Source organism: Mus musculus, chromosome 1 (genome assembly GCF_000001635.26).
Source record: "Mus musculus strain C57BL/6J chromosome 1, GRCm38.p6 C57BL/6J".
Classification (NCBI taxonomy): Eukaryota; Metazoa; Chordata; class Mammalia; order Rodentia; family Muridae; genus Mus; species Mus musculus.
The window spans coordinates 118,436,160-118,462,681 of record NC_000067.6 but is presented as its reverse complement, the minus strand read 5'-3'; the positions used below and the strand labels follow the sequence as shown (position 1 = coordinate 118,462,681).

At 45.6% G+C, this 26,522-nt stretch overlaps 1 protein-coding gene, 1 long non-coding RNA gene and 1 other non-coding gene across 52 annotated transcripts in view; 2 read left to right on the top strand and 1 right to left on the bottom strand.

Moving 5' to 3' along the window:
• The window catches only part of Clasp1 (CLIP associating protein 1), a 220,405-nt gene that overhangs the window by 146,781 nt on the left and 47,102 nt on the right, over positions 1 to 26,522 (bottom strand). For all 50 annotated transcript variants that reach the window (NM_001359328.1, NM_001359331.1, NM_001359335.1 and 47 more), the window contains exons 3-5: positions 2,803 to 2,881; positions 1,392 to 1,495; positions 125 to 216 (exon numbers count right to left, since the gene is read on the bottom strand). In NM_001359328.1, coding sequence (NP_001346257.1) covers positions 125 to 216; positions 1,392 to 1,495; positions 2,803 to 2,881 — 275 coding nt within the window. The remainder of the gene's footprint in view (positions 1 to 124; positions 217 to 1,391; positions 1,496 to 2,802; positions 2,882 to 26,522) is intronic.
• 2900060B14Rik (RIKEN cDNA 2900060B14 gene) lies at positions 3,417 to 4,013 on the top strand. Its single transcript, NR_027901.1, has one exon. It is a non-coding gene; the product is annotated as an RIKEN cDNA 2900060B14 gene (long non-coding RNA).
• Gm26080 lies at positions 9,197 to 9,327 on the top strand. The gene has a single exon (XR_003949282.1). It is a non-coding gene; the product is annotated as a small nucleolar RNA SNORA17 (small nucleolar RNA).

The following is a 26,522-nucleotide window of genomic DNA, read 5'->3' as shown; positions in this document are numbered from 1 at the left end:
TTTTATGTAAGGAAGGAAAGAAAGAAGGAAGGGGAGAAGAGAGGGAGGGAAAGAGAAGGAAGGGAGGGAGTTAGGGGCGGGCAAGCTCTAGTTAAGCAGAGTTACAGGTGTACCCCAGACTTACGCATTGAGTGTTGCAATAAGGCAGAGGCAGATGCCCTCTCTTGTGCGGAAGTTCTTGTGTTTGAAGCCTCCGAGCATTCTGTCCCACACATACTGTAGGCGACAAGGGACAGGTGAGAGGGAAAGGATTCTGCAACTCTTCACAGTAAGACAGGAGTCATCAAAACAAGAGCTCTTGGCAGGAACCAAACTGGTCCCATACCCACCCACCCCCAGGCTCCTCTCATAATCACATTGACATTAGACAAGGTACAACTTTATTAAACACACCCAGTTAAAGTGTGAAAAGCATATGTACTTATGTAACATCACTGGGTTCTCCCAACTGCCCTAAAGAGGTATAACCGCCCCATTTTATGACTGAGAATAGTTCAGCCCAAAGCATAGTGGGTACACACACTGCTTTCTGTCTCCTCACTGAGGCTCACTCCAGGACTTGTTTTATCTCCCTGGGGAAACTGCTGTTGGCTGCCCCAGCTGCAACCCCTAACAATGGTCAGTGTGACCCTAAAAGACAGGGCTGGATCCATCCATTCTAGCAAGCCCAGCTAACTATCATATAGGAAGCACAGCCCTAGCCAGGCCTACTGGCTCCTCCGATACCACTAGCTGCCTCTTTCCAGAAAAATGGAGAGCCAGTCATGTAAATAAGCTAAAGGGCCTAATAGAGTAATCAAACAGTCAACACTCCAACTCACTAATTTATTCAAATGAAACAGTCTATTAGTTATGTATTTAGATCTCTCATATGAGGAAGGGCTGTGGGACATAAGAATGGTCATCTCTGTACTAGCTGGTTTTATGTCAAGTTGACACAAGCTAGAGTCATTAGAGAGGAAGGAGCCTCAATGAGGGAACATCTTCATGAAATCCAGTTCTAAGGCATTTTCTCAATTAGAGATCAATGGGGGAGGACCCCGGCATATTGAGGGTGGTGCCATCCTTGGGCTGGTAGTCCTGGGTTCTATAAGAAAGCAAGCCATGGGAAGCAAGGCAGTATGAAGTACCCCTCCATTCCCTCCGCATCAGCTCCTGCCTCCAGGGTTCCTGCCCTGCTTGAGTTCCTGTCCTGACTTCCTTCAATGATGAACAGTGCTGTGGAAGCATAAACTACTGAACAAAGCCTTTCCTCCCCAACTAGCCTTCTGCTCGGTGTTTGTTGAAGCAATAGAGACTAAAACAACCTCTAACCCATTAGCTTAAGAGAAACTAAGCCCAGAGAGTCGCACACACGGTTTGTGAAGACAGTCCCACTTCGCTTGGCCTACCTGGGGATTAGCAGCTTGATCCATGATCTTTAGCAGCAGGGTTTGGTCTTGCTCCCTCACGGAGTCTTTAGCATCTCCCAGTCTGTCTATTAGACTTGGCAACACTGGAAACCAAAATGGAAATGGAGTAAATGAGAATACATCTTGAGATCTGAGGTCACCCGCCGCTCATCTGCAGTTTGCTGGCCTAAGGTAGCTATTCCAAAGCTAGGGATGGGTGAGGACTGTGTCTATAATCTCTGCACTCGGGTCGTGGAGGAAGGAGAATCAGGAGTTCAAGGTCATCCTTTGCAGGCAATGTTGAAGACCAGCCAGTGGCACCCAGTGTGGGAGGGAGAGAGGGACCTTACGGTAGGAGGGCTCCCACAGCCCCAAAGTCCCCTGCAGCTGGGAGAGTGAGCCATTCTCATCAGGGGGTATGCATAAGGACTCACCTTATAAACATCCCTCAGCTACGCTTCTGCATGCAACCCTAGTGAGACTCGGTAGGTCATGGGAGGGGAAAGACAGGAATGTAGAAGGAGCTAAGTGGAGAAAGAAGGTATCAAGCAGGAGTGAGAGGGAAATAGAGGCAACTGTAAGAGTGGAGGTGTGGTTGAAATACACTGTAGGGAATGCCATGCTTGAAATGACATATGCAATGGAAACATTAAGCAACAGACCAGCATGCTTCAGTGGCATTGGGTACATTTTACTTATAGCATACAAAAGACACACAGCACACCCACACACTGAAGCATGGGCCAGCCCACCCATGTCTATTCCAACCCCGTTAGGCCTCTGGTGAGAATCCATGAGTCCTGAGCTAATGTAGGGGGGAAATGGAAAATGGTTCAAACATCAGATTCCTAACAGTAAGTTTCAGGATCCCACCATCCTTCTCAGTGAGCGCACTGACTGCAAAGCTACAGAAAAAGAAAAGGACAGACAGACACTGGTAATGAACACTAGTGGAGAATTCCAGCTGACACTGTGGCTCAGTGGTTATTGCTTGCTGGCATACAGAGGACATAGATTCTATTCACCCACTGCGCACACAAAAGGGAATCAAGAAAAGAGAATAGAGAAATTTGCTACTGAAACAGTTGTATAAACAGAATTGCTTAGTGTTTACATCGCCACCATGAAACACACTGATTTAGAGACATCTAAACGGTGGAAAAATCCAACTGGCTCCTTTTTTGTAGGACTTTTCAAAGAAAACTGAGTCTCCGAGGAGGTTGAGAGGACAATGCGTACTGGCTGGCATCAAGCTGATGTCTAAACTGGCATAAAAATCCTCAATTGGCAATATTATAATAATTCGGGTTTAGAGGGGAAGGTACCAGTTTAGGGGCGGTGAGGCCACGATGTGGGGTGAGTCCAGGGTGGGACGGAAGGATGAGAGCCTGCTATGCTAGCTAAGGCTCACCTGTGCCGATTTGCGCCTTGAACCGGTCCTGCAGCCTAGTCACCAGTGCCGACAGGATGTCCATGCCCAAGAGAACCACCTGCAACGCAAAGAAGCACAGCGTCAGCGGTGCAGTGGGATGGCGCTGACATAGCTGGTCCCCGCGGGCGCCCAGCGACTGGGAAGACTGAGCTGGCTGGTCAGGAAAGGGTACTCGGCACGGAAAAACCCGCTACCGTTTGGAAGAAAAACTCGCCGAAGCGGAACTCCACTGAAGCAGCACGACCTAGAGGAGCCTACTGCGGCCCCGCCCTCTCCTTGAGTTGCGTATGCAAATTTACCAGGTCGCACCCTCCCCCCAAATTGCTAACTCTAAGCCTCCCTCCGGCCCCGCCCAGAAAGGCGTGTATGCAAATTTTCAGACTTGTGACGCGCGGCCTTCTGGGTAAAGACAAGCAGGCTTCAGAAAGCCCCTTGGGAGTTTCAGAAAAACAGAAAGGGTATTCGACGTGGGAAGCAGCAGTCGAAGAAAATACTGTACACCGGGCAGGTTGGGGTAGGCCTCCTGCGGTGGTCACCGCAACCAAACCCGGACTTAGAGCTTTCTGGCTGCCGGGCGCGCGTGGTTGCAAGCAACCATCCTTTTCTTGGGGTTGCGCTACTGTCCAATGAACGCGTAGTGAGGGCAGTACTGCTAACGCCTGACAACACACCTGCATCGGTTAGAGCTCTGCTTTACCTTGGTGCAATTTTTGGAAAAAACCACAAAACCTCTCTTCCTTACCTAAACATTTAAAGATTAAAGTAGCCGCGTGTGTACTGTTGCCCTCCTCGCAGTTCCTTTATTGTATGCTAGAGGGCAGCCGGACAGTAATTACTGGAGACCAGCTTTCTCACCGCTGCCCTAAGACTGTGATACACTAAGAAGCGCTCCCTTTGGAAAATGTTGTAATACAGATAAAGGGTTCCGTATTTGGGTTTTCATCCAGCTTACAAGTAAATCTATATACTAATTCAAACACCAAGCCAGCACTGGGAGGAATTAGATACTTGAAAGTGTATAATTCTTTTGAGGCGCAGAGTCTATGTAGCCCTTAGCATGTAGCCCCTGCTGGCCTCAAACTTGTAGCTCCCGACTGCTAAAATTAAAGGCATGTACCACTTCCCGGGGCCCTTTTTTCTCCCAACTTTTAAAATAGTTCTATTTATGAGCATTTTCTTTAAAACAAAGCAAAAAAAAAAAAAAAAAAAAAACCAAAAAAACAAAAACAAACAAAGGTCTTACTTTTGAGCCACAGGATTTAAGTTTCCTTAGTTTGGCTTCCTTCCAAAGAGCACAGTAGGAATGGGAGGTAATTTTACAGTACAGAAACCTGACAAACTATTACCTCAGCCAGGTGACCAAGGTCAGCTTAAACAATGCTAAGTCATGCTGGTGATGTAAGCTTGGTATAATATAATGCACACTTCACCTCTGTCACAGTCTCTTTAAAGCCCACAAGCTGTGAGTAATCTCAAGGAAAATATGAGGGAAACTCAAACACCTGCCCAGTGCGTCGCTGTCAGGGCCAAAACCAAGGATACCGAGAAACTGCCACAGTGAAGACAAATTTTTTATAGTTTCTTAATTTGCCTGGGAAAAGGAAAATGACTTTTTCCAGATATTGTTTTGTTTTGTTTTGAAAGAACCAAATAATAAACAAACCAACTTAAGAGCCAAAGAATGGGCTCCATTGAAAGTTCAGTGTACATAGAGCAAGAGAAATTAAACAGGAAAGCTCCAAGTGCAGCCCAAGGAAGCAAAGGGTTAGAGACCCCCAAAGCGCAGGTGCACAGCAGAGACAGATGCTCTGACAGACAGAGCAGTGGTAAAAAGCAACAGCTGACAATCACTATAGGCTACTACAAAGGAAAAGGGAGGGAGGGAGGGAGGGAGAGAGCAAGGGAGGCAGGGAGTGACAGCACAAAGAAATAGGAACTGCACACTGCTGTTGGAGATGCAAAATGAAAATCAGTGTGCAAAATGTCTTCAGAAAATTAAATAGAACTGAACTGTATGATCCAGCAATTCTGCTCTGGATGTGAACACACGGAGGTAAAGCAGGCTCAAGGGCTCTGCGTGCTCATGTCCGTGGCAGCAATTCTACAGTAAGTATGGAAACGCTCGCTCAACACATGGTCTTATCGCTCCAGTCCTCTAGCCTTCCTATCTACAACTGTGCTTTCACAGTTTTAGCTATCACAGCAAACAACAGTCCCAAAGTAACACATGAAAATTCCTGAAGTAAACAACTTATTGAATTTAAATTGTGTGCTATTCTGAAAGCACAGTACACGATCACACTCTACTGCTCAGTCCCACTCAGAAATGAGAACCATCCCTCTGGCATCCGGCATCCAGGCAGTATACGCTGCCCTCCACGAATCACTTGGCAGTCACACTGCAGCTCTGCTGGGAGACAGAGTGAGCTTACTTGCAAATGTTCCCAAAGCACAAGAGTGACACTGACAATCTGGGCATGCCAAAGAGAAAGTATTGGGACTACAGGGTGTAGCTCCACACCTGGCTTCCTCTTCAGCAAGGGCTTCACAGCCTCGTGAATATGTGCAGAAACACAAATAGTAAGACATTCAGCACAAGGTGGTGGGCTCCCTCCTACTGACTACAAACCGGAAGGCAGTGCCACTAGCTCACATGCAAATTGATAGCAGACAGCGGAATCCATCAACAGCCAGGAAAGGAAAGAGATCCTGCCACAGCGAGCACTGGAGCAGTGGCCACAGTGCTATTGTTACATAGCCGCCCTTGGGTCACTCCAGTATCTACAGGGAATAAAACGAGAGTGCCTCCTGTCACACACCAGACACAACCAGTACATCTTCAAAAGCAGCTCCACGATCCTGGGATAGGAGAAAATCCGGGCCAGATAAACAAACTTCACAGGACCAGACTGAAGAGCTGGACCACACTGGATGAGCTCTCTCATTCCTAAGGCCCTTTGGAAGAAACAACACACTCCAAATCCATACGGAGACTCAGCATAGCCATGATGTTTACAAGCCTTCTGACTACACCAAGGCCATTCAGTGCTGCACTACCACCACACTCACAGACCTGGCCTGCTCACCTCTCTCCAGGTAGCTTCAGACCTTGGACAAGTCATAACACCTCCGAGGCAACACCAAATAACCTCCAAAGTCAGCTGACTCTCTTTGGTGCCCTGATAATGCCAGGTCCTGAAAAAACACACAGGTTCCCTAATCCCAAACTCTTGGGGACAGGGGACAGCAGGCTCCACCATCCATTGTCAGCTATCCGTCTCCAAGAACCACCTTACAATTATATATCCACTCTACAAAGCACACGTGAGGGCTAGGCAGCTTTATTAATATGCCTGGCACACAGTAGGTACCCATAAGGACCTGCCCCCCTCAGCAAGAAAGCAAGGGTTAGGGCTGGGAAGAGGGCTCAGTTGGTAAAGTGCTTGAAGTGCAATGTCCATCCCTAGAGCCCAAAGAAAAGGCCAGGTATGGTGGCGTTTGCCTGTAAGCCTCACACTGAGGAGGCAGAGACAGGACGATCCCATGTCTTACTGACCAGCTAGCCAGCCTAGCAAGCTCCACTATCACTTAAGCATTATGCCAAAACATAAAGGTGAGCTGGGGATGGTGGCACATACCCTAGCAGAGACAGGCAGATCCAGTGAGTTCGAGACAACCTTGATCTACATAGTCAGGGCTACACAGGGACACCCCCATCTCAATAAATAAAATAAATAAAAACAAACAAATGAATAAACAAATAATAACCTCTGGCCTCCACATGAATTTGAGTATGTACATGCATGCCCGCATACACACATACAAACACACAGACACACACACTCAGATGAATAAAATAAGGAAGAAACAAAGACATGAAATGCAAAGAGAAAAGTGAGATTGCCTAAAACTAAGCCGTCCAATGACAACTGATAATCCTGTTAGCCACCCTGTTAGCACATCTGCATACCCACACATGCAGTTTTCACTAGAGTGCTATGGTAGTCTTCCCCAGGCAGGAGATCTACAGTCCATTTCCAGTGGCTGCCTGGCATCCTATTGTAGCTTGCTTTCAAGATTACAGGGTCAGGCTTCCACACCCATGCTAGCAGGTAGACAGACGTGTCCACGTGTGTGCTGCTATTTCTTAGCACCAATGCTTATCAGGACATCTGCAGGGCTGAAGACACTCTCACTCCACACTGAGACTGTCACAGAATACAGTGGCTGTCCTGAAGAGTCGGGGTACATTCTGCTGATCTCTACACAATGCTTAGTTGTTGCTTCCATTGTTCAGCTGTAACCTTATATCAGCTAAAAGAGAAAATAATTAGCACTCTAAATGTGCTCATTTCCAATGCCAAGGCTAAGAATGCAAGGCAGAAGCCAAGGGGAAAATGTAAGTTTGGGAGTCGGTCCACACACACGCAGAATGGGAGGACTAGTCTCACAGAGCTGTCCTTCAGAGCAGTCTCTGGACATCCTTGTCTAGAAGACCATCTGGAGATAGTAATGGGACAGTTTATTGCCAGTTACTGCCCCTACACTGAGATGTAACTACTAGAAAGAGACTTAGGACACTGCACCATCAACCTACATCTTTTCACAGGAGGCAACACCAGCCACAAAAGGCTAGACAGAGGTCAGGTGACATCTGTGTCAGGCCTGCCTAGTACAATGTATTAATTATCAGGAGTACTCTGTGGTGACCTAGTCTAGTACAGTAACTAGTCTAATACAGTAACTAGTCTAATACAGTAACTAGTCTAATACACTGGCTGCATATAGGGAGGGGCTAGGGCGATAGCTCTAGTGCTTGCCACTCAAGCGTGACGGTCTTCCTGTGTTCGTCAGCACCCACTGGCTAGGGTTTGGTGGCACAGACTTGTATCCCCAGTGCTGGGGAGACAGAAACAGGGAGATGGCTGGGGCTCCCTAGCCAGGCAGCCAGCTTCATTGGTGAAAGGTGGGCATCAGTGAAAGACCCTGTTTCAAAAAAGGGAGTGGGGGCAGCAAGGGAGACAAAAAAGATAGCTTCTAAGGAATGATACCCAAGCTTGATACCTACCTAGCTGCCATATGCGTCTGTGTGCGTGCTCATAGACACGCAAACATATACATGCATGCATGTACACATATGGAGAGAAATGTAGATAGTGTGAATGGGAACCAAAAGTTGTCATATTAGTAAGAGTAACTTTCAAAAGTCACCCAAGACTGGCCATCCAGCAGCACAGCTGGCTACAAACTTAAATGAGCAAGGAGAAATGGAGCAGTGTCAGTAATGAGTATTCTGTGGTGATCTAGTCTAATACAGTAATCACTGGCTACATATAGGGGCTAGGGCTATAGAAGGAGCACAGGGCAGCCACAAAACCTGGGCAGTGCTTAAGAGCTACAGTCATTCACACCATGCAGGAGGGAAGAGGCCAGATTTAAAACATCTACTCTAGGAAGCTGACAGAAGGAAAGTGGTCAAATGAAACTTGTTATAGCCACACGATGAAATGCTGTTTAACAACAAAGGAGAAAGTACTGACACTCTTCACCTCAGATGCACTTAGAAAATAGAAGGTTCGGTAAAAAACCGAGACACCAAAGACTGCATACTGGACAAATCTGCTCACAAGAAACTCCCAGGGGAGGCAAGCTCACAGAAAAGACACAAACGCCTTCCTAAGGCTGAGGCTCAGAGTGAGGAATGACCACAAACAGGCATGAGGGATCTTACGGGGCAATGGAGAATGTCCTAAAGTTGGGCTGTGATGATAGTTATACAAATCTTTAAAAAAGAAAAACAAAAAACAAAAGATAAACAATTGAACTGTACATGTGGGTACATTTTTGAGTATTTCAATAAAACTGTTTTTTAAGGCAAAAGCTAATACTAGGCTTAAAAGAATTCTCTGACCTTTCTGGTGACAAGACCAGGGGCGGACTCTGGCTGCAGAGGAAGGCAGCAGGCCCAATGGGTCAGGAACTGGAGCTGTGGGTGAAGGGAAATGCCTCTGTACAGACCAAGTCCCAAGAGGCAGCCCAGAGCTTCAGCTCATAGGGTCCACACCCTTCCACACCACTCACATGGTTCAAAAGTTCCCCTCCGAGCACTGCTCTCTTGGGAGTCAAAGTTTCCAGAATTCTGCGAATTGTATTCAGGTGGCTTGCAAACTGATTCTTTCCCCCAAACAGAACACAAGCTCCATGCCGATAGAAATTTTTACCTAGTTACTCACTGCCTAGAACTCTATCTGTTGAGTAAGTGAATGACTTTCCTTGTTCCCTTGGAGTCAAAGTCAAGTGAAATATGAATGAGCACTTTCTGATTTACATACCCCCGTTCATACTTCTTTCTTCATTAAAATATAATTACATCACTGGCCCTAGAAGCATTGCCGGTGTGGCTGCTGTGTCACAAGCACTTTAGTGGTGGCAGAAAGGAGATAGGCTATGTCTATATTCAGTGTTCTGAACTTTGAATATGTGAATGATTAGTAGCTTAACATTCCTTGAAAAAAAGCTAGCCTGAGACAACCACCAGTCTGGTGCCACATACGCCCCAATGGCTCCCAGGACAACAGCAAGCCAGAGACTAGAAGAACCCCTCCAAGGACTGAGGGCCCTGAGCCCAAGGCAGACAACCCTTCCGTGGGACCACTTGGGCCGGCCAGTCAAAGAGCACCAAACTGGCATCATCAGACCGGGACAGGAAGCTAGACTGGGAAGACCACCAGTTGGGTGCCACACAGGCCTGGGGGGTCAGACCATGACCAAGATGACCCCTGCCATAACGCACACGCAGGGCACAGCACTCCGGAGACCACTCCTGAGACAACCCCAGATCCTCAGAGACCCCTGGTGCCACTAATATGAGCAAGTAAGTAGTGGGGAAATGGAAGAGAATGAGAAGGAGAAGGATGTGGGAACAATGAAGAGAGGCAGAACTGGACATACCAGGGTAGCTAGGAATGAGGAACAGCCTGATGTGATTGCTGGTGATCCCACCTGGAACCATGGTAGGGTCCTGGCCTGTGCTGCCACATGGGGCCATGTCTGGGTCTATGGTCCTATAGTAGCAATGGTCTGTTGCCACCAAAGGCCAGGCAGACATCCCTAGTCTGGGTCACCACCCAGGGACAGTCTGATGTCTAAGTGTCGTACAGAACTGGCCCCACCTTTTACTGAGGCATCATGGAAGAGCAGGCCCTGGGGCCTTGACAGCAGGATTGCTAGCTGCAGTATTCAGGAAAGCAGATGCACATTGTAGAAGTTGCAGGTAAGCCAGACCCTGGGGATATGAGCATGCAAGACCTGGCCCTTCCACTTGTCTCCTATGGGTGGACCTGCCCCTCATTAGCTGTGGCACTCCAGAGACCAGGCTCTGTACCTCAACTGGGCCACACAGTAAAGCTGCCTCTGAGGGGTGGGGGGTGCACACAGGTGAGCCAGTCCTGAGGGCATGGTCCAGAGAGAGATGACCCTCCTCTCTCCCCTTCTACCTATGGCAGGAGGTGGCCCTGAGGGCATGACAGCAGGAGAACCAGTGGGGTGATACCGTTCAGGCCCAGATCCATGGTTTTGAATTGGCCCATCCCACATCTACCCAATACATAAACTGCTGGCACGAAGGAGCCAGTCCTACAGTTTTTTGGGTTTTTTTAAGATTTATTATTATTCATTAGTACACTGTAGCTGTCTTCAGGTGCACCAGAAGAGGGTGTCAGATCTCATTACGGATGGTTGTGATGTGGTTGCTGGGATTTGAACTCAGGACCTTCGGAAGAGCAGTCAGTGCTCTTAACCACTGAGCCATCTCGCCAGCCCCCCAGTCCTACAGTTTAAAGCTGCAGGATCTCCATGACACAGGGCAACAAAAGGATATCCAAGAGGAGTCCTGGTGAGGTTCCAGTATAGAGTAGCAGAAGCCAGAGGCCTCTACCATACCAATGATCCATTGCAATGAACATTGCAAACAAAGACGTGTAGACAGAAGAGTCTACTGTGGTGACACACTAAATGCTTCCACAACGAATTTTTTTTTTCTCTGTTGGGGAAGAGGTTGCAAGAGTGGAGGGTAGATATGAGGGGACAGGAAGATGTGTGTGATTGGAGTTCAAGATGTGAAATTCAGAAAGAACCAGTAAAAAATAAATATAGTAAGTAAAATAATACACACACACACACACATAAAGAGAGACATCCCTTCTGCCCTTCCCTGCTCTCCCTCCAGCTCTTCTCGGGGCCCCTTCCTCCATATTTATTATTATGCACGCTGGAGGGAGTGGCACAGGTATGGAGGAGTGGAGTCAGCTCTCTTCTTCTGTCTTTATGGGTTGCAAAGATCAAACTCAAATCCCCAGGCTTGAGCAGCAGGTAAGCCATCTCTTCCATAGCTTCCATACTTCTTTTGTAAGATGCAAGCATGTGTGAGAAACTGCACTAGGTCCACATCCTACTTCTAGTACTGCCATCAAATGCCACCGAGATACCCTTGGTCCCCTGACTAGTAACCATAGGTGGTCTCATGGCTCTATGACAAAAGAAGACACTTATCAACCAACTGAAAACACTGAAGCAACCAATAAAACCATCAGGTGATTAGCAGTGCTGTACTAAGTCCATTATGGATTTTTATTATAGTCTTGACAAATGTACTCTGCCCTTGAAATACAGACAGTAATCTTTTAATCACTTTAAGGGAAGGGGTTAATTAAAATATAACAGAACAAGAACCAGAGAGACAGCTCAGCGGGTGAAGGTGCCTGCTGCCAAAGCTGTCAACCTGAGTTCCATCCCTAGGATGCACATGGTGGGAAAAGGAAAATGTGGCTTCCACAAGCGTCCTCTAACCACAAGACTTGTATCTACACTACACACATATATGCATGCATGAGTGTATGTACACACACACACAAAAGTAAAATAAAATTTTAAATAAATATATATACATATGTATATGTCTAACAGAACAAATAATAGTGTCTCACTATCAAAAATAGGATGCAGCTACTAAAAGAAACATTTTAGATTGACAGATACTTAACATGGAAATAACCTGTGTCACCGAGTTAAAGCTGCAGAACACTGGAGATGCAATGACTATCTCAAAGCAAACCTTCAATGCATTGGTTGTGTACAGTGTGTGCAGCTCAGAGAAACCAACTTTTCACCTTGGACATCATTGAGATTTAAGACCATAAGGAGACTATGGTAGAGAAAGATACCTAAAGTCTCAGTCTGTCTCTCTCTATATATGCACCCACCCTCATACTCATGTGTCTCACACACACACACACACACATTTTCCAAAATTAAGAAAAGGTAATAGGGAAACTCTAAATGCCTGAAAAGATTTGGTGTGTGTGGCTGTAGATGTGTGTGTGGCTGTAGATGTGTGTGTGGCTGTAGATGTGTGAAGGTCAGAGGAAAAATCTCAGGTTTTATCCCTTAGTCACTGTGCTGGTTTGAATTGTAATGGCGCCGACTGGTTCACAGATTTAAATACTTGGTCAACAGGGAGTGAGCCATTAGGAGGCGTGGTCTTGTTGGAAGAAGTGTATTACTGGGAGTGGGTGTTTGAGGTTTCATACGCTCAAGCCAAGCCCAATGCCTCTCTCTTCCTACTGCCTGGATGGAGAACTCTTAGCTCCTTCTCCAGCACCATGTCTGCCTGTGTGCTGCCATGCTTTCTTCCATGGTGACAAAGGACTAAACCTCTGAACTTTATAAAAATTGCCATGATCGAGTGCTGGCCACCTTTCTCTGAAGACAAAAGAATCTCACTGGCCTGAAGTTCATCAAGTAGGTTAGGCTAGCTGGCCAGTGAGTCACTGCCATCCACCTGTCTCCCACAGGTGTGAGATTACAAGTGTGTGACACTACAACCAGGGTTTTTTTTTTTTTAATGTGGGTCCAGGAGACAAAGCTCAGACCTCATGCTCACCCTCCTGAGCTATCTCCCAAGTCCCTAACATTTTAAATCTGAAATGCATATGCTCAACTCCCCTAGGAGCTGCCACCAGGGTGGAAAGGAAGACTGTCTGGTTCTGTTTGCAAGGTGAAGAGGTAATCCTCACCTGAGACCACTCTCAGCCCCAAGGTTCTGTCCTCCTGAACAGTAGAGCCCTGCACTCGGAAGCATTCTAAGGACAAGAACTGTAATCAGGTCAGGTGATAGCTACGTGCAGATTATGACAGCCTCTCTATTTTGAGCATATTTCAATGTTTTCGCAATACAAGTCAAAGAAAAACAATAAAGGTCTTCTCTGTACTTGACCTCTAGAATCCATCTTCCTTAATCACTCAGGAATCAGAACACAGGACCATTAGTCTGGGAGGGAGGGAGGGAGGGAGAATCACCGACTGTGAACCTATGCCCAGACCCTCCTTCCCTTCCCCTGTACACTGCAGTGCAGAGCCCTGATCTCATATGACCACAGCCATAGGAAAGCCCAAGGGCAACAGGACAGTAGGGCAAGCACTAAACTGAGAAAAGCAGAAATGAATTTATTTATTAGTGGTTGGTTGATAATTAATGATTAAATCACAGGGTACACCTGTCTCCTCAGCCTCTTGAGCAACTGAGACTACAGGCTCAGATACAGTGTCCAGCTCTATGACATGGTGTATAAAGGAGAGGCATGGTGTAAAGAAAAAATAAAAACGCAAACACAACAACTAACAAGAGTGAGAGTCTAGAGCACATGCTCGCTCCCCCTCTCATGGAACACCACCAACTTCCCATCTAACCCAACTACAATTGTCTGCAGGGATAAGAGTCACAAAAGCCAAAGGTCAGGAGGAAGTCTGCAACTTTCAAGAATAGAGCGTAAGGTCAGACATGTGTTCAGCCTTCAATATAGTCTATTTCAAGGGTGAAATGTTTTACCTCTCACATAAACTGAATGTCCCACTACAGACCACAGTGAAGAGCGGCAGCCTCTGCCTCAGACACTAGGCTACCCTAAGACCAGGACCCCTTACAGCAAAGAACCAGACTCAGCTCAGGAGCCTGGCAGGCAGGTGGGCTCAGGGCTGACTGTGGCTCAGGCCCAACTACTTCATGTGTTCAATAAATGTTGGCCGAAAGGTATGAGCTCTTCCCAGGGTAGAGTGAGCTATTTTGGAATTGAGTGCATAGCACACAGCCTAGGAGGTCTGATTCTCCTCCTTCCAAATCTCATACCTTTTCCTACACTCTGCTGGTCAGAGTTCCATCCAGCCATTCAGCAAAAACAACCCGGACAGCACGTGACTAGACACAACCAGTTGCTCCAATAATAATGGGGTCTTGACTCTATTAAAAATGGAGGAATAGGAGGAGGTGGATGAGGAGGAGGAGCAGGAGATGGTGGTGAAAAAGGGAGTAGAGGAGAAGGTAGAGGAGAAGGAAGAACAGGAGGTGGTGGGGAAGAGGAAGTGAAAGAGGAGAGGGAGAAGGAGAAGGAAGAGAACTGTTAAGAACCCAAGTGGAACATCCTCCTGACCATTTTCAGATCAATGTAATATGGAAACTTTTCCACACTAGAGCTATCTCAAACTCTTCTACTATTTATGAGGCTCATCCTAAGCACAGAAATACAGCAGGCAAATTTCACTTATACTGGGCTTAGCCCTGGGGGCTAATCAAGTGTTGGTTTCTAAGTCTTCTCTTTCAATGCCAGTGGCAGTGAGGACAGGAAATCCTCTCTTTTGTTTGGTCTTGTGCTTACAGCATTTGAAAAGAAGTCACCTGTCTCTGTAATCCTCAGTGCCTTTTGCTGGCAACCAAGTAGCTCTAGATCAATGTCACATCGCCCCTACCTTTCAAATGTTACAGTATATGAGCATAACTTTGTTTTTTTAACTTTATTGCATTTGTATATTTATTGGAAGGGGGCACACACAAGTGTGAAGTCAGAGGATAACTTGTAAGGAATCGGTTCTCGCCTTCCACCATGTGGGTGCTAGGAATCAAACTCATGTCATGAGGCTTGGCAGAAAGTGCCTTTAACTGCAAGCCATGGAGACAGCCTGAGCATAATTTTCTAAGACCCCACTGTGGTCTCAACCCAGGCCAAACCAAAGTCCCCTATGTCACTCACTGTCCCTCCCAAATTTGGCTTCCCACTCCCCGTGAGTGCCCCCTCCTCCCAACTAACCAACCAATCCCAACCAGGTCCAAGTACCAGTGGCTCTTCTATAATGTACGCTCCCCCATCAGGGCTTGTCCTTCCCTTCCTACCTGGCTTCCTTGACCTGCAACCACTACCAGGATCACATAAGCTAGCATGTGACTGTCCCACAGTGTTCTTGGGGTAATCTGTCTAGAGCCAGCTTCTTTTCCATTTGCTACTCCCATGTGGTCATGATTTCAAATGTATAAAGTATTAACGAGTCTTTAGGAGGAATAAGCAAAGAGTGAGTGATGAACAGTTGAGTTCACAGGATGCTCAGCAAGAAAAGTCAAGTTTGAGAACCTGAGTTCAATAGCCAGGGCCCACATGGTGGACAGAGAGAACTGACTCCCAAAGGTTCTCCTTACTTCCAACCACACTCTGAGTCACAACATAGGTATGTACACTCACACATAAGTATCTCAAATGAAACAACTGTGCAGTCTAAGACAACGATGAAAAGCAATTAAAAAAAAAACATTTAGCATTTATCCATTCTGTATAAAGCTTGGTTTTAGAAAACATGGTGTATTCTGCCTGAGACCCTGTCACTTAATCCACCTGGCCCAGGGCCAGCAATTAATCTCCTATTATGATTACATACTGGCTTGATTTCCATAATTGTTGCACCTGAGGTCTTGGGGCCAGGCAATAACAACCTTTTGACATCATGAGATAATATTATCATCTACAAAGTTCGTGCTAGAGAGAAATAAACACACACACACACACACACACACACACACATATACACACATACACACACACACACAGAGAGAGAGAGAGAGAGAGAGAGAGAGAGAGAGAGAGATCTCATAATGCTTTAAATAAGTTTATGAAATCCTGCTGGGCCATGTTCATGGCTGTCCTCAGCAACACACAGCCACACACAGCCTGTGGGGCACACAACTTTGAAAGGCAGAGGGACATTAGACATTCCCCTGTTTAAGCGTCAGCTTTGTCACCTGCTCCCATATCTGAGAAGTACTCTAAAGTCCAGCTCTTTCTGTGACACTGTAACCAGAGCTACTAAGTTAAAGACAAGAAGCCTAGAATACATTTTTATCAACCTTTCCTGACAGTCATTAAAGCGACAGAAACACTTAAGATCACCCTGCACACACCCTGGAGGACTCGGGGAGGCAGGGAGGACACAAGTAGCTAGACAGCAAATGACTTCTTTCCTACACACAACTCCAGAGGAGAAGGAAGGGAAGACACAAGTCAGAAGCCGATGCCCCACGTCCTAAAATATTCTTCAGGCTTCAGTAAGCCAATGTCGGACGGACATGCTAGGATAAGCAAGAAAATGCAAGTACACAAGAGGTTGCAATGTACAAGTCGGTAAACTGTATAACAGGCTGGCTAGATGGCTCAGAGAGTAAAGGCACTTGCTGAAAAGCTGAGTTCAAACCCCAGGACCCACATAGTGGAAAGAAAGCTGACTTTTCAAGTTGTCTTCCAACCTAACAGGTGGAGAAGGCATAAGAGGAGGTCTGTGGTTCACGAAACAGCTGGTGGGCACCTCTATACTTCAGGCTCATCTGTGAGGAGTACTCATGAGTTTCTTCCCATCAAAAGAATTTATCATCCACATCTAGAGTTATGAAGACCAAAAGAGAACTCTGCCATACATGACAGGAAGTATGCAGAAAGACCTCCAAGGGCAAAGTGAACAGTCTCGTTGGGCAGAACCTGATGCTAAGCCATGTCTTACTGTGCTCCCAAGCGGTGTTGCCTCTCATACAAAGGCTGGATAAGCAGTTGCTGTGACCATATCCTTCACCCTCTTGCAACCTGCCTGCTCTTCCTATCCCTATTCCTGCAGGCAGCTCTGGTACCCCAGAAGGCAGTCATAACCCTTTGTGGCACCTGCGTTCCCATGAATGATATGCCTGGCTTCAGTTAAAACAAAAACAAAATGAACTGTCTCTAAACTAGCTGTGAAATAAGCAGTCTCCATATCTACAGCCAGGCAAAGCTCTGCCCTGAAGCTACTTGCTCACTGCACTTGCTGTGACCTCCACGTCCATCCCTTCCTTGGCAGAGAAAGGCTGTCAAGGCACTGAGGCTGCAGAGACAGCTGACTCTCCGTGCTGGGAGCCCGGGGCTTTTTTCACCAGGATGCTACAACTCTGGCTATTACTAGTAACTCAAACAAGGATCATCAGGCGTGACCAGTAGATCTGAAGGCCAACTTAGATCCCAGTACAACACTGAGACTCGAAATACAGTGTAAGGAACAAGAGGCCACAACTTATTTCTAAGTCCTTTCTGGTTTGAGTCAATTTGTTCTAAATCACCCTCAGGGAAGGAACTAAAAAAATATTTTTTTGAAATCTGAGGGGGGAAAATGCTCAAAAGCACAGTGAGGCTGTCTCAGAGAAGCCTGGAAATAAGGGAGGAACAGGGCTGGCTCTGAGCTTTGGCCCAGGCTCCCCTCCGAGATTGACAGCTGCAGATCCTATTAATGGCCCTCCAGCACCCTTCTTACATTTCACTGCTTTAATCCAAGCCACCAGAAAGGTCTAACAAGACCAGCCACTAAAGCCTAAGGGCAGGGGCTGGGGAGTGGAGGCTATAGTGTACAGAATGGGTAAGCAGTAAGTGTGGGGTTGCTGGTGTGGCCTCGGGTGACTCTTGGGTCCGTCATGAATCACATGGCTGGTGTATAACATGAGCTCTCACTTTTTAACTCTTGGCACTACTTCATGAACAATGCAATTAGTTTTCACTATAAACTTTCCATAGCTCCATGAAGTCATCCTTCTGCATCCATGAGGACACCTCAGTACACATACATACTCAAGTCCCTGAAATAAAATGTCACAACAGTCTGGTCTAAATTCAGTAAGTTGAAGCATAAGAACTGGAACAAATTCCAGACCAAGTCTGACAACTCAGGTTTGATCCCTTGGACCCCCATATAGTGGAAGGAGAGAACTGACTCCCAGTGCGGTGAGAGAGCACTCTCCGAGCTCAGTACTTATCTTGAGCAAAACAAAACCCACCTTCTGCCTTCCCCAGGATAAGGGATGGGCAGGACCCCAAAGCTTCACTGCATGACCACGGCCTCCCCCACCCACTGCAGCTGCCCTGGCTTTGCTCAGGCCATTGGAATGTCCACATTCTCCTGACAAAACCTTGCCTACCTTTAAGGTCGAGCTGCAGAGCCGTCGATTCCAGAAGGTTCTGGACTCAGGCACTCTGTTCCTGCCACACTTTAACTACTTAGCTATAATATTTAACATGGAGAAACGTGTACAAGCCACATATGTTCTCATAGTCTACTGTTTGAAGACATAAATAGTTGCTTTTTGTTTAAATTTCAGGTAAGGAACCCATTGGATTCTAAACAAATGGAGTAACAAGTCATTCTTTAACAGTCATAACACAACTTTAACAAACATGCTTCAGTACTAAGCAAGTAATAAGTTCACAGCTGACCTCTGATGGTCTCACTGAGAATTTCTTTCTAGGTGACTCTACACTGTCAGGTTGACAATTAAACTAAATGTCATATTTGCAATAATTAATTAATTAATTAATCTTCAACTGCTAACAAAGTTTAGGGTGTGTATTTGTTTTGTCAACTTGACACAAGGTAGGGTCTCAGGAAGAAAGCATGTCAACTGAGAAAATGCCCCATCAGACTGGCCTGTGTCTTGACTGTGTTGCTATCCGATGCCCTATCAGACGTGACTGTGTTGTTGTCTGATGAATGATGTGAGAGGCCCAGGCCAATGTGGGCAGCGTCATGCCCGGACAGAGGTGTATATGAAAGCAAACTGAGCAGGCCAGGAGAGCAACTCACTAAAAAGCACTCCTCCACGGCCTCCTGCTTCAGTCATTGCCTGAGGTCTTACCTTGGCCTATCTCAGTGGACTGTGACTTGGGATATGTAAATCAAATGAGCCCTCTTTTTCCAGGCTACTTTTTGCCACAGTTTTTATCACAGGAACACGAAGCAAACTAGTAAAGATGCCAAGGTAGTTGTTATTCAACCAATACTCATTTTTCTGGTGTGTTAGATAGGGTAAACAGGGGATATTCTTGGCTGTTGCTCACTTAAGACCCTCACCCAACTTCATTGTCAAGAAAGATGAAAAGCCAGACAATTTCTCATAAGTACCATGTCTTAGTTAGGGTTTCCACTGCTGTGAAGAGACACCATGACCAAGGTGACTCTTATAAGGGACACCATTTAATTGGGGCTGGCTTACAAGTTCTAAGGTTCAAGTCCATTATCATCACAGCAGGAACCAGACAGGCAGACATGGTGCTGGAGGAGCTGAGAGTTCTACATCTTGTTTTGAAGGCAAACAGAAGACTGGCATCCTCAGGCAGCTAGGTGGAAGTTCTCTCAAAGCCCACGCCCACAGTGACACACATCCTCCAACAAGGCCACACCTCCTAATAGTGCCACTCCCTGGGTCAAGCATATACAAACCACCACATACCATTTTTACCAATTCACATCAGCCAGTCCTGCTCATACCAATACAATGCTGTAGGACACATTCAAAAGGGAGGGTTTTTAGCTTAAAAGAGAATTTTGTTTTAGTTTTTTATAACAAAGTTTGCTTTGAGAGAGAAAAAGCCACTTCAAATAAAAGCAAGCAAAACACACTTAATATCCAGTCAAATATAATTGAATTTAATAAGCAGTTACAAAAACTCTGGGTCTTTCTGGGCAAGAAAGAGGTTTAGAAACCCAAGGATAAATAAAAGGAAGTCTTAACTGCAAAATCATGGGTAATATAGTTGAAACAAATATGCAAAAGGCCATAATTTAAGATAAGTGTGGTCTGGCAAAGTGAACTGTGGCTAAAGGGATGGAGGGAACACCAACTACTATGTCGGTTCCTTCAACCAGGAAACAGCCCAGACTGCTCATACGCCAGAGCATATACGCTGCACTGTCAGTCATCAAAGAGTTCAGCAGAGCTAAGGAGATGCAAGCCACACAGCCAAAAGAACTACCATTGGGTTTGTCCCAGAATGGAGTAAATCTGGTGGGACAGAGCAAGAAATGGCGAGTGTAGGGGAGTCCCACAGAGGCTCTAAATCAGCATTCTCAGGTCCTGGGCTTTGATCTCTAGGCAGCAGAACATCAAGCTCCTCAAACCCACGGGAATGCATAGCATGCTGTATTAGAATGCTCGCTTGGCCTACAAAGAGAAAGACTAGCTGGAAAACTGCCTTACCAAGCCAGGCAGGAAGACTGGCATCTGAGTCCCGTTTCAGAGACCAGTGGACAAAAAGGCAGGGGTTGGCTTGAAAGACAGACTTGCAAGTAACCAGCCATATTTTCTTTATGCCCTTCTGCTCTCTTCAAATAGGTGTACATTTCTAAATACAGCAGGAAATACAGCTTCTTTTAGGGAAAAGAATGTACTGCTAATTAGGTTGTGTATGTTGGGGAGAAAGAACATGAGAGACATAAAAAATTAACCCTAGAATTTCACTATGGGTGCTTAATCCTGCCCCGAGGCTAAATATGATCAAAATGGGTCAGGCAGCATTGCAGCTTCAAACCTCTTAAGCTTCACCCACCATCTTCCCACCCATTAGACAATGAATAAAGCCAGGCAGGGATGGCAAGATGGCTCAGCAGATAAAGGAGCTTGCTACCAAGCCTGATGGCCTGAATTCAATCCCAGGGAACCACAGATGGAAGGAAAGAACTAACACCTGCAAGTTGTATGCTAGGCCAGGATTGGATTGTTATTGCTCTGCAGAGGTTTTGTGCCCCTCCCCCCATCCAAAATCTTGGGACAGAACCTAGGGCCTTGGAAAGAGCTCTAGCACTGAGTTAAATCTCCAACCTCTTCCACAGAGCTCATGGAAACAGTTTCCTAAGAATACCTAAGTTCAACAAAGGAATATGTAAACAAAGTGACAGTGAGTTAAGGTGACCCACACCACCTTACCCAAAGTCAATTTAAAATACCTCTGAAATGCTAGCAATGCATGCAAAACTATCAATTTTCTGCTCTTTAAGACATCTGTTAGATAATGTAATTGTACTGTTTGCCCCAAAGCATTATGGCTGCTTCTACAGTCACTAGAGTTGAAATCAATTATATTTCTCTTAACCTCTATATTAATGCTCTCCTATTAAGTATAACCATTTCTACAAAGGGCCTCTCTGTACTATAACCTATGTTATATAGGTATGAATATATATTTGTGTGTTATATATGCATATATATGTACTATAACATATAGCTTATATTCTTATAGCTACAGATGACTCTCTTCTAACCTCAAATTTAAAGGTACAGAGACTTAGCAAATATAAATGCAACCCCCTGAGCATGTGTGTCCTATGAATCATCATCACTGTGGCCACAGAACAAACCAAGAAGCAACAAGGAAGGTTTACAGAGTTCAACGGGGCTCACCATTGTTGGGGGGATGTTGACAAAAGGATGGTTGGTTGGGGGCAAGTATGCAAGAAAGGACACACATTTCAGTAGAGCTACCATGGCTCAGAGGTTAAGTGCACTTACTGCTCTAGTAAAGACCTGGGCTTGATCCCCGACATCAGCTCACAACCATCCATAATTCCAGTTCCAGGGGATCCAGTGCCTTCTTCTGACCTCTAAAGGTACCAGTTAAGCATGTGGTTCAGATGTATGCAGGAAAATATTCATACACACAAAATAAAAATAAATATATATTTTTTAAAATTGTTAGTAGAAAGTAGATGTTATGGTTTGGATATAAAAGTCTCCATGAGTATACACTTGGTCGCCACCTGGTGATGCTGGGTGGAGGGCTGTGGAACCTTTAGGAGGTAAGTCCTAACTAGAGAAAGTAGGTTTCTGGGGGCAGGCCTTAAATACATCTGGGGGCATGGCCCATCTCTCCTTTCAGTCTGTCATCCTTCTTCTGCTCCTTCCTGGCCCAGCATAACATGAGCAAACCACAACCAGTTCCTGCCACATGGAGCTGGCAAGAGCTACCCAGGATGGTAGAACAACCTGCCACAGGTCCCCACAAGACTGTATCGTCCACACTGTGAGCCCCCATGAGATACACTATATCCTTCACACTGTGAGCCACAGTAGATAGTTCTTACTTAAAGTTGCCTATTGTCAGATATTTAATCACAGGAAGGAATATGAACAAGATTACACATAGCAACTGGGCACTGTGACACACAGCTTTGATCCCAGCATTCAGAAAGCGGAGGCACGTGGATCTCTGAGTTTGAGGTTAACCTGGCCTACAGAGAAAGTTTCAGAACAGCTAGGGCTACAAAGAGAAACCCTGGCTCAAAAAAACAAACATCAACATAGGGACTACAATTATGGCAATGTACTGTACTCTTAAAAATCTGCTAAGAGGGAAATTATGTCTAGTGTTTGAAATCTGGAGTGCTACTCAGGGCTAGTGAAGTCATGGATCTTAATGGAGAACCTACAGCCATCACTTTACTAAACCAGCATAACCCCTAACTACGATCTAAACATTCATCCTATTACCCACAGAAAGTGTAATTCTCACCTCTCATCAAGAAAACTTTTCTTTGCAACAGAGACCATTATAGAAAACCACAACCAATCAAAATGCAGAATTTGTGGAATCCTGTCCCAATGGATATAGCTACAAAACACTCCATCACCTATGGCCCAGGAAATATTGCAGAAAAGGGGCAGAAACAGTTTTAAAGCCAGAGGATAAGTGAATTTGCTAGGAGATTATAGCATGTACATATTTGAATACACTGCACATGAGAAGCATATCATTTCATATGTTGATTTAAAAGATTGTGTGCACGTGTGCCTGTGTATATGCCTCTGTGTGAGTATGTAGGTGTGTATGTCAGAAGCTACACCATCAAGTCCCACCAGCATGAACTGACCAAGGGCAACAACAATATGCTACTAGCAATGCTAGGAAGGATGGAGAAAGCCCATGAGACCTCGGCCTTACACAAAGCACTACAGGCAACAGGACTGCTGAGAGCAGGAGAAACAGTTTTCCCGAGAGAAAAGCACACCAGAGGGTTATCCAGCACACACTGCCCTAAAAACATACAGACAGGTAATTGTACTCACTGAGCTGCACACACACACACACACACACACACACACACACACATGCATGTTACAGCAATTTATGAGAAAAAGAGGCCATGAATCTGAAAGAGAGCAAGAAGGGATATATGGGAGGGTTTGCAGGGAGAAAAGGGACGGGGAAAATGATGCAGTTATAATCTCAAAACATAAAAATTTAAAAATTGGCAAAATTTATTACCAAAAAATTAACTATGTGAGGTAACATATATGTCATTAGCCATTTGCTCTATATAGCCAATCTACAGCATGTAACTATTTGAATACACTGCATATGAGAAGGATATCGTTTTGTATGTTGATTTAAAAGATTGTATGTGGCCAGGCAGTGGTGGCGCACGCCTTTAATCCCAGCACTCGAGAGGCAGAGGCAGGCGTGTTTCTAAGTTTGAGGCCAGTCTGATCTACAGAGTGAGTTCCAGGACACCCAGGGCTACACAGAGAAACCCTGTCTCGAAGAAAAAAAAAAAAGATTGTGTGCACATGCGTCTGTGTCTATATGTCTGTGTCACATAAATGTAGATGTGTATGCACCTATGCATGCAGATGCAGAAGTCAGAGCAGGACATCAGGTGTCTTCTCCATCACATTACCATCCTCACATTACCATCAGGCCTTCTCACTGACCTGGAAGCTCGACATTTCAACAAGGCTAATGGCCATTGAGCCCTTGGGCTCCACCTGTCTCAACCCTCCTGATGCTGGGGCCAGGGGTCTATGCAGTCATACACACAGCTGAGGATTCGAAGTCAGGTGCTCATGCTTGCAGGGTGAGCACTCTTACCGACCGGGCCACTTCAGAGCCCTGGAGGCTTTTTCTTCCCACATTGTATTTACTTTTAAGTATATGTGTATGTGCATGCAGCCATGAAGTCCAGAAGACGGTGAAGCTGGGGTTACAGGTGAGGGGAGGCCACTTGAGGTGGATGCAAGAGCTTACTTACAAGTGCTTTTAATCACTTAGCCATGTCTCCAGCCCTGGAGACAGTTTGGTGTTTTCATCTTGTTTTTGAGATTTTTGATAGGATGCTTTGGAGCCAACTGCTTAGAGAAAAAGCCAGGAATGTGTCTGATTCTGAACCTCAGAGACCACAAAGTAAAACAGGAAAAGAATGAGAGCTGAAATAATGACTCCTGCAGTAGGGAGGCAGGCTTGATGACCAATGGCCACCTTCTTATCTGCCAGCCATGTCTCCAGCCCCTGTCAACTGACTTTTAAGCACACAATTTCCCAATGTCTTTAGATTACAACTTCCTAAGGACATTCCAGATGTAAGAATAATAAACTATATGGTTTTTTCCAATGATGGTGAGTCTTGGTTGTCAACATGACTTGCTTGACAGAAGTTAGAAAAGCAGTGAAGCTCACATCCTGTATGTGAGGGTGTCTAGAGATGCCTGGAATGGGTTAGCTATCTGCGGAAGAAACACCTTGATTCAGGCAGTATTACCAAAGGCTTGGCACATGGGTGGAAGAATAGAAGCACACAAAGCACACAAACTGGACCTTTTCCAGTGGGCACATTTTTGCTGGTGGGAATGGGAATGGGCTTGGGAATGCAGAGTGCTCTGAACTCAGACTTGGCACTGCAGCCCTCTGTGGAGCTTCCAAGGCCTCTGGCGCTGGACCGAGGCTGCGTCACTGGTACTCTTACTCTGAAGTGCCCAGATTTTTAGACTACATAGATATTGTCTCCCCAGCCCTCCAGCTCACAGACAACCATTGTGGGACTTCTCAGCCCTGACTCATATAAACCAATCTAATAAACTGCCCTTAGAATAATCTTGCATATTCTATTAGATGCCAAAGGGCATCTAATTACATATACTCTATTCTACTCTTCTACAGAAAATGAATACATTTGCTTAATCAAATGCCCATGAAAGTTGGAGTTCTTAAAGGACTAGACTTCTCCATGACTTGTTATAAAGAGGACTGAGGGTCTGGCATTCCTTTATATGGTTGGGATTTCTTCCCTTATAGAACTTTAACCTCTTGCCCAGCTTCTTTTCTGTTGCTACGACAAAACACACTAATGAACAGAATAATGTAGAAAAAAACCTAATCATTAGATACTGATTTTTTACTCCTTCAAGACAGGGTTTCTTTGTATATTCCTGGCTGTCCTGAAACCTGCTCTGTACACCAGGCTGTCCCCAAACTCGGAGATCTACCTGCCTCTGCCTCCTAAGTGTTGGGATTAAAGGTGTGCACTCCCACACCTGGTTGATTTACTTAAAGCACTGGCTGTACTGCCTATTTGCCAAGCATAACCTCACTTGCTTCCTGGAACAAAATGACCTGAAAAAACAGCTAAAACCCTGGCCACTGCCCTTAACAACCTGCCGACTACCATACACGTGTTGGTAATTCTTACCCACCCCACCTCGTGGTTTTACAACATAGAATGAGAATACAAACTGGACCTGGCATTGAGGCCTTTCAGGAGCATCCTGGCTTCAGTCATCTCCTCTCTTCCACATTGCTACTAGTGCTTATTCCAAAAAGAAAACCATGACACTGACAAACGCAACTTAGACAGTAAAGGGTATATATCTGGCTTACAGTTCCAGGTTACAGTCCATCATTAAGGTAAGTCAAGGCAGAAATTTAACACGTCACATCCAGACAGAGCAGAAAGAAGAAACACAAGTCCTTGCTTTATCTGCTCTCATCAAACTTTCTCCTGTCTAATACAGTCCAGGACACCTGCCTAGGGAAAGGTGCCACTCACAATTCGTTAAGCCCTCAGACATCAATTAACAACCAAGACAATACCCCCACAGACACAACCTATAAGCCAACCAGACCCAGGCAATTCCCCAGCTTTGCTGATTCTAGGTTACATCAAGATGACAATTTTAAAAACAAATCATCAGCCAGTGTGGGAGTGCACGCCTTTAATCCCAGTTCTTGGGAGGCAGAACCATGCGGATCCCTGTGAGTTTGAGGCCAGCCTGGTGTAAATTCCCAGCCATCCAGGGCTGAGAGACCTTGCCTCAAAGGAACAAAGTAATCACACTTCTTTGAGCATTCCCTTTGAAAGAAAAAAAACCAAAGTGGTATTCTTCACAAGCCATAAGATCCTCCCCCTTTGCAAGTAATTTAGATTATATGCAACAGCTGTGTAGCCAGCACTTGCTTATTCTAAAATACTTCAGCATTTAAGAAAGATACTTAGGGGGCTGGAGAGAGGGCTCAGCAGTTAAGAGCACTGATTGTTCTTATGAAGGTCCTGAGTTCAGATCCCAGCAACCACATGGTGGCTTACAATCATCTGTAATGACATCTGACGCCCTCTACTGGTGTGTCTGAAGACAGCTACAGTGTACTTACATACTTACATGTAAATAATAAATAAATCTTTTTTTTAAAAAAAAAAAAAAAGATACTTAGGCCCTTAACAGCTACTCCCCATCACTTCCCAATCCTAGCAAAGCACAATGCACTGCAATTCTT